Below are 11,016 nucleotides of genomic sequence, written 5' to 3'. Positions count from 1 at the left end.
TTAAGTCAGAGAAGGTCTCAACTCTAGGTTTTTTGGGCAGCAACACTAGATTGGTGTGAGTGATGGATTTAGGCAATGCAGCTCCTCCATAGAAATGTAGCACCCTGTTGTGTATATCAGCACCAATAACATCCCAGCATGTTTGATAAAACAAGCAGTGAATCCATCAGGGTCACTAGCACTCTCCCCACTAAGCTAAAAAACTACTGCCCTTACTTCTTCAATTGTTGGCAATTTGCTAAGTTCCAAATAATGATCCATAGTGACCATTGAAGGTACATTATTGAGCAAGGGAAATTCAAAAGCATCACCTTTATTTGTGAACTATTTTTGATAGAAGTCCACTGCAGCTGTAGCCAATTGCTCCTGGCCTTCAATCCATACACCACTGCTACTTTTGATCCTTTTCAGTTGCAATTTCTTTCTTTTGCCATTGACATGGTTGTGAAAGAAACTTGTATTCCTATTTCCTTCAGCAAACCAAGTCATCCCAGCTTTTTGCTTCCAATACTGCTCCTCAATATTCAAGTATTTCTTTAATTTAGATTGAGCCTTTTGAAGCACAATCCTATTCTCAGTTGTAGGCTCTTCTTCAAACAACATCTCCTTCGCCCTAACAATGTCCTCCAAAATAGCCAATTGCTTGAAGATATCACCAAATGTTTCCCTATTCCATTTTGAGAGTGCTGCTTTCACCCTCTTGATATTCTGCTTGAACTTCAAAAACTGATCCCCTATGAAATCCGCTTCCCAATTCTACCTCACCACATCCATAAATGTAGCATGCTTTGTCCAAAAGTTCAAAAATCTGAAAGGCTTGACAAAATTGGTTGTCTGCACCCCACATGTCATTAGCAATGGTGCATGATCTGATCCAGTTCTGATTTAATGTTCAACTTCAATAGTTGGCAACATGTTCTGAATTGGCAAATTCACAAAAATTCTATCCAATATCTTGAATATACACTCAGCATTGGATCTCCCATTCCACCATGTGAATGGACTTCCTTTGTACCCTTGCTCAAACAAACCATAAGAGTTTACACAAAATGCAAAATCCTTATATTCAGGAGGGTGTACTGGAAGTCCCCCTATTTTCTCATCTTCATACAATATCATATTGAAATCCCCTCCTACCAACCATGGTAATTCCATATCACTTGCTAAATAATATAAATGATCCCACAAATCCAACCTCTCTATTGCTGAACATTTTGCATAAACAAATGTCATCATCATGTGCTTCCCCAGGTCATGGTGAAACACTCTCACAGTCACCTGTTGCTCAATATCCTCCACTAATTCCCATTCCACCACTGCATCGAAGAACAACCATATTTGCCCATTAATATTTGTATAAGCAGTCTCCATATTCAACCTCCTTTTATATCTATCAATGAGTCACTTCTTTTGAAAAGGCTCCATCAATGCAACTACACAAAAATTATGCTCCCTATTCATATTGATCACCCTAGGAAAGGCCTGTTGTGTATTCACAAACGTTATGTTCCATATTAATGTTTTGATCATCATCTAGATAGAGAAGCTGCCCTCCTGGGCATTATTCTTGAAGGTTGTGGTGGATCTTTACTCTGATTCTTCTTAGTTTTTTTACCTCCTTTAGCACTAGTTGTGGGTGATAAATCCCCTTCCCTAGCCACTTGTTTGAAGTATTCGGCAGTTGATTCATCATCTCCTTCATCCTCCATTGGATTTTGTCTCAATAAGTTTTCATCAATTGGTGTCACATTGTGTGTAACTAAATCATATAAATGTTGTAGAGGAGTCTTAGTTAGAACATTAAGATGTAGTTGCATGGTTTGATCAGTGCCAGATTCCATAGGAACTTCCTCTATTTCCCCGGATGCTCTTAGAATAATTGCCCGCTCATCAGCCTGTTCATACTCCTTGAATTGTAGCTCATGGACATACGCCGGAAAACCATCTACATAGGCCAAAATCTCTCCAGTGGCTCTAAGGTTGGGGTTTACTGTAGCTTCCTCATCAGGTGAACCTGGCTTTAGGCCTGGCGTCGCCCGCCTAACGTCTGGGGAGCCTGGCTTTAGATTACAGACCCCTTTAACTCTTGTATTGTATTCCTTCACCTATTTTTCTATCCTTTATTTGTAGATTATAGTTCCTTTAGTTCCTTGGTTTTATTTCTTCACCTGTTTTTCTATTCTTTAGTTGTAGATTATAGTTCCTTTAGTTCCTTTGTTTTATTTCTTTACCTGTTTTTCTGACCATAGATTATTACTCCAACTCGTCGCAATCCATCACGGCCATATTTCCGTTAACTTCAAGGCTGTAATCCAGGTTCTAAAGTTCCTCTCTTGTCTTGATATTTTAATAGTTTGATACTTTAGTGTAATTGTATCTCCTTGCCTGCCTATTTTGTTCTTGAATCTTTAGTTAGTATTTGCCCTAGCATTGTCAAATTAATTGCATTAGTGATAGCTTTGCCTACTTGTTTATATTGTTAGCTACCTGTTTACACCTTTATTTTGAAACTTTATATCAAATATCCCTAGTAGTTCTGTTCTAGTTTTGCACATTTTGGTTTTTGATCTTAAGTTGTAGATTATAGCCCCCTTTAGCTCTTATATTGTATTCCTTCACCTATTTTTCTATCCTTTATTTGTAGATTATAGTTCCTTGGTTTTATTTCTTCACCTGTTTTTCTATCCTTTAGTTGGAGATTATAGTTCCTTTAGTTCCTTTATTTTATTTTTTCACCTATTTTTTTGACCTTTAGGTGTAGATTATAGTTCCCGTTAGTTCCTTTATTTTATTTCTTCACCGGTATTGCAACCTTTAGTGGTAGATTATATTTCGGTAATTCATTTTATTTTTGTCGCTTATTTTCGGGATAGTGCTTGCATAGTTACTCCTAGATTATAGTAGCTTTGGTGAACGATGGTAGGGTGAGGTCTTGTCCTCGGGGGTGTCAGCGGGGGGGAGGGGTGCATGGGGGTAAGAGGGCTAAGGGAGCTACAAGGCTGAGAGTAGGGTCTTTGAACATAGGAACTCTGACTGGAAAATCTATAGAGTTAGCGAAGATTCTCGAGAAATGGAAGATTAATATAGCTTGTGTACAGGAAACTAGGTGGGTAGGAGATAAGGCGCGGGATGTGGGTAGTTTCAAACTTTGGTATTCTGGGAGGGTAGGGGGCAGGAACGGGGTTGGTATCTTAGTTGATAAGGACCTCCGTGAACTAGTAGTGGAGGTTGGAGGGTGAATGACAGGCTGATGACTATTAATCTAGTTGTTGGAGGTTTTACTTTGAACATAATCAGTGCGTACGCACCCCAAACATGCTTGGATGAGGAAGTCAAGAGGCATTTCTGGGAGGATTTAGATGAGATGGTGCGTGGTATCCCGCATACCGAGAAGCTTTACATAGGAGGAGATTTCAACGACCACATTGGAGTGATGTCTAGGGGGTATGATGATTTGCATGGTGGATTTGGTTTTGGAGATAGAAACGGAGGAGGAACGTCTCTACTGGACTTTGCTAGAGCATTTGATTTGGTGATAGAAAACTCGAATTTCCCGAAGAAGAGGGAGCACTTGGTCACCTTACGGAGTTCGGTGGCCGAGACTTAGATTGATTATTTACTCTGCAGGAAGTTTGATAGAGGTCTTTGCATGGATTGTAAGGTCATCCCGAGTGAGAACCTCTCGACCCTTCATAGGTTCTTGGTCATGGACCTTGAGATCATGAGGAAGAGGAGGAAGAGGGCGATGTATAGCCAACATAAGATAAAGTGGGGAGCCTTGACGGAAGCTAAAGTGCAGGAGTTGGGGGTCAAGCTGGTGACTATGGGGGCTTGGAGGAGTAGTGGGGACGCAAGCGCGATGTGGACCACGACTGCGTAGTGCATTAGGGAAGCCGCGAGAGAGGTATTAGGAGTCTCAAAGGGTTACTCTAGTAGTCATAAGGGATACTGGTGGTGGAATGGAGAGGTGCAAGGAAAAGTGAAAATCAAGAAAGCAACATATCTAAAGGTAGTGGAAAGTGGAGACGAGAAGGAGAAGAGGGAGAATAGGGAGCATTATAAGTTGGCTAAGAAAGAGGCAAAGCTAGCAGTTACGGCGGCCAAGACTGCAACTTTTAATCGTTTGTATGAGGAACTCGAGGGCCGAGGTGGGGATAAGATATTGCTCAGGTTAGACAAGGCACGAGAAAGGAAGGTGCATGACTTGGACTAAGTGAAGTGCATCAAGGACGAAGAAGGTAGAGTTTTGTTGAATGACAGGCTTATTCGTCGGAGATGGCAAACCTACTTCCACAATATCTTGAATGAGGAGGGGGACATGAGCATTGTACTGGGTGATTTGGAACTCTCCAAGAGTCGTTGTGACTTTGGGTAGTGTAAGCAGATTAGAATTGATGAAGTTGAGGGGGTTATGCGTAAGATGAGCAGGGGCAAAGCGACCGGGCCGGATGAAATTCTGGTGGAGTTTTAGAAAAGTGCGGGCAAGGCAGGCTTGGAGTGGCTCACTAGGTTATTTAATGTCATTTTTAGAATGAATAAGATGCCCGAAGAGTGGAGGTGGAGCATGATAGTTCTTATATACAAGAACAAGGGTGATATCCAAAATTGCAATAACTATCGGGGTATCAAGTTGCTTAGCCATACTATGAAAGTTTGGGAGAGAGTGGTAGAATTAAGGGTGAGGAAGAGTACGTCTATTTCCAAGAACCAGTTTGGGTTTATGCCGTTGCGTTCGACTACAGAAGTAATCCACCTTGTTAGGTGTTCATCGACTTAGAAAAGGCGTATGATAAAGTTCTGAAGGAGGTCTTTGTGGAGATGTTTAGAGGCTAGAGGTGTACCTATTGCCTACGTTAGGTTGATTAAGGACATATATGATGGAGTAAAGACCCGAGTGAGGATGGTGGGTGGGGAATCAAATCATTTTTCGGTTATGATGGAGTTGCATCAAGGGTCAGCACTCAACCCTTTTTTGTTTTCTTTGGTGATGGACGTACTAACGTGCCACATCCAAGGGGAGGTGCCATAGTGCATGCTATTTGTAGATGATATTGTATTGATTGACGAGACGCGAGACTGTGTGAACGCGCAATTAGAGGTATGGAGGCAGTCCCTGGAATCTAAAGATTTCAAGTTGAGCAGGACCAAGACAGTATACTTGGAGTGTAAGTTCAGTGGCGAGACTCAAGGAGGAGAAGGGGAGGTGAGGCTGGACTCGCAGGTCATCCCTAGGAGAGGGAATTTTAAGTACCTTGGGTCTATTATTTAGGGGTATGGGAAGATTAATGAAGATGTTACACATCGTATTTGGGGCGGGATGGATGAAATGGAGACTCGCTTCTGGTGTTTTGTGTGACAAAAAGGTGCCATAGAAACTTAAGGGTAAGTTCTACAAAGTGATGGTCAGACCAACGATGTTGTATAGGGATGCATGCTGGCCAGTCAAGATCGCTCATGTACAAAAGATGAAGGTAGAAGAAATGAGGATGTTGAGATGGATGTGCAGGCACACTAGGTTAAATAGGATCATAAATGAGGTTATTCGCGACAAGGTGGGTGTGGCCCCTATTAAGGACAAGATGCGGGAAGCAAGGCTTAGGTGGTTTGGTCATGTGAGGAGGAGGAGCACAAACGGCCCGGTGAGGAGGTGTGAGAGGTTGACTTTGGAGGGCCTACGGAGAGGTAGAGCTAGGCCAAAGAAGAGGTGGGGAGATGTGATTAGGCAAGACATAGCACAACTTCAGCTGACCGAGGACATGACCCTTGATAGGAAGTTATGGAGGTCAATGATTAGGATAGTAGAGTAGGTAGTCTAGAGTGTTCATAGTAGTGGTATTGGCATGCAGTCTCGCTTTCTGTCGGTAGTAGGTTTTTATGACTAACCGTTATTTTCTTTCATTGTTGATCACCTTATAGTATTATCGTTTTTATTCTGCTTTTATATGGCTTTTTGGTATTGTCCCTTCTTGTCTATAATTTCATTAATGTGGTGATTATGTTTTCCTGAGCCGAGGGTCTATTGGGAACAACCTCTCTATCCTCATAAGGTAGGGGTAAGGTATGCATACACACTACCCTCATCAGATCCCACGGTGTGGGATAATACTAGGTATGTTGTTGTTGTGGTATAGATTCTTATTTTACATCATTCTCCCTTGGTTGAGAAAGACTCCTCCTCGAGTCTAAAGGCTCCACAAATGGTACAAGATTGGAAACTTCCATGATTTGGTTGAAACTCATATTCACCAGACTCTAAGTTTCATTTTTCTAACTTGTCAAAGAGCTTCATTGTGTTGTAACAAAGTTAAGCATGTGGCCGAACTAAATCCCACTTTCTCAATAGTATCTTTGTACCAATATTTCTGCAATGAATCCTCTTAAATCGATTTTTAAACACTAACCCATAACCATAAGTTATTTTTTTTTGATCTTCAAGAATCCTAAACTTCTCCATGTCAATGTGGTACTTATGGGATATGCCTAAAAAAGTTGATTTAGTACCACAAAAAATCTTAGAAGAATCAAATTCAAGTACCTTTGGATCAAGCTTGGAGATCGAAGTATATCTTCTTGAGAATTCATCAGTAACAATGGTCTCTTATTTAACTAGATCATAACCATTGATGGAATTTATATTAACATTTCACGTTCCTACATATGCTTGAAAATATTCATTCTTTGGGGGCAAGAAAAAAGCTGGAACAAAATATGAACTCAAACCCTCCATTATGGACTCCTTTTTAAGCAACCCTTCCTCTTGTGTTTGAAAACATTCATGGACTTCTGGATTAATGCAATATGTTGCCTCGTTTGGAAGGATAGAATCAACAATCAAATTAATATTATGTTGAGCATCTCTATTTGTTGGAAAGTTAAGCTCACATATGGGATGCTCCAACGGATCATCATCAAACTTTGGAGGTAAATCCTCAACTTGTGGATCTAGTGCATGCTCCTCCTCTTTCTGATCTTCCATAGTAATACCAACATTAAAAGACTTTTCTCCATTGATTGGACAAATTATTTGTAATTTGGTCAGAAAATAATCATCATTGAGCTTCAGATTTTTAGCAATTTCTTTTGAATTCAATAGTACTAATATAATCTTACATCCATCCTCTGTAAAAGAATAGGTATTAAGGTTTTCATCATATTTAGCACACTTATCATACACCCATGGTCTTCGAAGTAATAAGTGACAATCATCCGTATTCACTACGTCACACCAAATCTTGTCTTTATAGATTTTACCAATAGAAAAAGATACTAGGCACTGGCGAGTTACCTCTAAACCATCATCATCTTCAACCTCGATGTTGTAAGGATATGGATGATGTTTGGTTGACAAGCCAAGTTTCTTAACCATCTATTTAGAAATGATATTTATGTGACTCCCACGATCAATGATCAACAAACAAACTTTTTCATGGGAGGTACATCTAGTGTGGAAAAGAGATTCATGTTGTCTCGTTTCTTCATCTTCTTGAACCAAGAATCTTCCTCTTGGTTGAATCTTGGCCATGATAAATTCGTCAACCTGGGACCTGTGGATTATAGCTCTCATAACAAATTGATGTGATTCTTCGAGTTAACAAAGAACCAACCGACCAGGATTAAGATCTTGAAACGAAAACGTGGTTTGTGGGCCAATTTCAAGAAATAGTGTATCTCAAGTTTTAGAACTCGGAATATAGTGATTCAAAAACGAGGTAAAAGACGACGATCTGAACTATAAGAAATACTATTTACTCGTTCAAAACAAGTAAATATTAATGTTGTACCGGTTCAAGAAAAGTTCTGATTCTAGGATATCAAAAGAACGAATTTAGATCAGGAAATGTGTTCTTGAATGAAAAGTTTCTAAAGTCACCATTTGGAATCAATTAACGTGATAAAGAAACACCACACGCAATTAAAAATAAGATAAAGACTATCACCACCTTGCTTGGAACCAAAAACAAGGATAAAGAAGACAAAATAGAGAAAAACACTCTATTGCAAATTAGGGTCAAAGCTCAAAAACGTGAATTCCTTCTACAAGGAAAGAGAACCCTTTATATAGGCCTAGAGTCTCTTATTTGATGACTACAATTCCTATTCCAATAAAGAAATAAAATAACTAAAGACAAGGAAAGTAAAATGCCTATTTTACAAGGAAAAGAAACTAGAATCCTACTAAAAGGAAAATCCTTATTCTAAAAGGAATAAAATAAATCCTGTTTTAAGAAGAAAATAATCTTGGCTACTTGAAATCAATCTTGAGCTTCTTGGACTTCTTGCGCTTCTTGAAAATAAGTCCATATATTTGGACTTGAGCTCTACAACATGATCTTGGCTAAAATTAATAAAATTTAACATAGATTCTTCTTTTACATCACTTAAGCAAATGAATGTTTATGTAATTGTTCTTTTAAGAATATAGGGAATAAATCAAAGTCCTTTTATTCTTATCTTATTTTTTGTCTGAATGATAAGTTAATTTATTTTATCCTTTGAAAGTTAGCAAGAACTTCAAACGCTTGTGCTAGAATGAACAGGAGACGTCCTCTTCAAGAGCTTCGTAAACATAAGGGCCCTCTCTTATGAAACCCTCATAGCAAAGGGTAGATTCCGGAAGTGTTTATGCCCAAAATCAAAAGCTTTCAGATGCAGAAATATTTTCGAGGCTTTGTCAATTAAATGAAATAAAATGTTTTTTGCACAACACTTAGGAAAAAAGTTTTTTTTTAATAAATAAAGCGCCAAACACAATAAGAGGTTTTTGCAAAATTACAAAAGATAAAAGGAAAAATTTATACATCTTTGCTACCAGAACCTGAAGGGAGAGATGTGCATTCATTTTCCCCGATGGAAGAAGTTGTTTTGTTGCCGGTTTAGGGCCTTCATCTTCTTCAGTTTTCCCTTCGGATCACAAATATTCAAAATTAGTATTCGAGGAGTCAGACGCAACGGGCCGAGCAGGAAGGTTCTCACGAGTGGTTAACTCTAGTTCCCGGGCCTTGGCAATGGAGTCATCAATATTGGCAATGCCTTATTTGGCCTCTTCCAATGTCTTTCTCTTCATATGATACATGGTGTAGGTTTTATCGAAGACAAAGGAATCTACTTGGTCCCAAAGTTTTGCTTGGAGCTTATCGATCTTGGATTGGAGCTCTTCATTCTCAGACTTCATCATGCTGATTTTGGAATCGAGCTCAATGTTGGTGGTTGAGTGAAGCCGATTCTGCTCCATGACGCTTTTGAGCCTTTTCTCTATTTTGGCCCTCCTCTCCTCGGCAGCATTGGCATCCTCGGTTTTGGAGCATAATCTAGCCTTTAAGTTATTAACTTGTTCCTCGATGACAGTCTCATGCTCGACAACGGCAATTACAACATCATGATGTTCGACCCACTTAGCCTTAGCCTCTTTGAGGTCTTCATGTAATTGGGCAGCTTCTTGGCTGTGGGACATTTGATCTTTCTCAGTTTGCTGTAACCGAGCCTCGAGCTCATTCATATGTACAACTTTTTCCTCCAGCACCGGGAGGCGCTCGGCAAGCTAAATCCTTTCAGCCAAAAGCTGATCATTCTGAAGCAAGCCCTTGCTTGTCTAGGATCAACCTCTACAGGCCCTCGGAGGCAAGAAGATTGGCCGAAAAGGGATAAAATCAAAGTTATTACTTCAAAATCTAAATCGGAAAGAGATAAAGAGAAGAGAGGTTGCTACCTACACCGAGCAATACATGTTGTTGTTTATTAGGCACTCCCCAGAAAGGGAATCCATATTTTTCAAATCCTTTGCTGAAGCTAGCAGTTTCAGGTAATTGGAAAGCTCTACCGGTTTGGAGAGAATATGACACTCCTTCGAAACTAAAAGAGTGGCACTTTTCCATGAGGGTCTTGAGAAGGTGTCGAGTAAGTGTTTCCCAAGTTCCCTTGATCAGGAGACCATGGAGGAGATACATCCCTTACCTATTCAGCTGATGTCAGTGAAGGAGAAGCAATCGGTACTGGTGGAGAAAGAACAGTTGGTATCAGTGGGTATGGAGCTGTTGGTGTAGATGTAGAAGAAACAACTGCAGTAAAAGGAGGGGCAATTATTGTTGGATCAGAAGTTGATGGAAGAAGAAGGTCAGGGGCCGAACTCCTTTGACCGGAGACAACGACAGGGATCAGAAAGCGAGAATTGGCATTCTCAACCAAGTCTATTTCCCCCCTAGAGCGCCAGAACTTCTTTTCCTGGTAGATTTTGGAGTCCCCTCGGCTGAGCATCCGGTTGAGCTGATGAAGAACTTTTTCTCTTTTGAAGTGAAGCCTCTTCATCATTGGCTTCTTCTTCATCATCGAGGACCACCATGGCCAGCTCGATTGGTGTTTCCTTTATTCTTTTCTCCTGAGTCACAACCGAGGAGGAATGTCTCCTCTTTAGTTTCTTATTTTTGGGCTGGGGATTCGAGGAGGAAGAACCTTTACAAGAGGCGCGAGTAGATTCATGGGCCCTCATCCGGTTAAGGGCACCTTGAAGCACCTGTGTGGCTTCTGTCAAGTCATCGAGAGCTTCGACATCAGGGAACACAACAAAACCCCTTGGAAGTTCTGTACGAGCAAAGATAGTTAGTAAATTGTTCTTGAGTTGTTTTACACAAATAAGAGAAGAAACAAATATACGAAGACTTACAGAAAAGGTTCTATTTCTCGGGAAAAACTGGCGTCGTGGCGGGGATGATGTCCCTGGTAGCGATAACAACGAACTGTTCTATCTATCCACGGTCGTTGTCATCATCAATACTAGCGAGGAGGGAGTGATGACCATGCTTGCTAAGGTTTAACACTCCCCCATGGAAAATCTTGGGGGAGTAAAGGTTCACCTTGTGCGCGAGAGTTAGGGTTTCCCCGGTCTCAGAGCATAACTGACGGAGACAAGCCACCGTATGCCATATAGATGGGCCTACTTATTTTAAGCAGACCTGATACCGGTGGCAGAACTCCAAGATGGTCAAGTCCTTCACCCGACCCCAAGGTGAAGGGACCCAAAGT

The 11,016-nt window shown here is 40.5% G+C and overlaps 4 protein-coding genes across 4 annotated transcripts; 2 read left to right on the top strand and 2 right to left on the bottom strand.

The window, feature by feature from the left end:
* Positions 1-3,250: 3,250 nt before the first annotated feature.
* LOC138895692 (uncharacterized) lies at positions 3,251-3,607 on the top strand. Its single transcript, XM_070180412.1, has one exon. The coding sequence runs from the start codon at positions 3,251-3,253 to the stop codon at positions 3,605-3,607; it is 357 nt and encodes a 118-aa protein (XP_070036513.1).
* A 99-nt stretch (positions 3,608-3,706) lies between these two features.
* LOC138895691 (uncharacterized) lies at positions 3,707-4,213 on the top strand. The gene is made up of 2 exons (XM_070180411.1): positions 3,707-3,817; positions 3,881-4,213. Exons 1-2 carry the CDS (start codon positions 3,707-3,709, stop codon positions 4,211-4,213), a joined length of 444 nt encoding a protein of 147 aa, XP_070036512.1.
* A 2,430-nt stretch (positions 4,214-6,643) lies between these two features.
* On the bottom strand, positions 6,644-7,366 carry LOC104118106 (uncharacterized). The gene has a single exon (XM_018778247.1). It carries the CDS (start codon positions 7,364-7,366, stop codon positions 6,644-6,646), a length of 723 nt encoding a protein of 240 aa, XP_018633763.1.
* Positions 7,367-9,031: 1,665 nt separating this feature from the next.
* On the bottom strand, positions 9,032-9,496 carry LOC138895690 (uncharacterized). Its single transcript, XM_070180410.1, has one exon. It carries the CDS (start codon positions 9,494-9,496, stop codon positions 9,032-9,034), a length of 465 nt encoding a protein of 154 aa, XP_070036511.1.
* Between the last annotated feature and the right edge of the window lie 1,520 nt (positions 9,497-11,016).

This window comes from Nicotiana tomentosiformis, chromosome 7, assembly GCF_000390325.3.
Source record: "Nicotiana tomentosiformis chromosome 7, ASM39032v3, whole genome shotgun sequence".
NCBI classification, from domain to species: Eukaryota; Viridiplantae; Streptophyta; class Magnoliopsida; order Solanales; family Solanaceae; genus Nicotiana; species Nicotiana tomentosiformis.
Note: the sequence above shows the minus strand (reverse complement) of the source record. Positions and strands in the feature narration are given on the sequence as shown.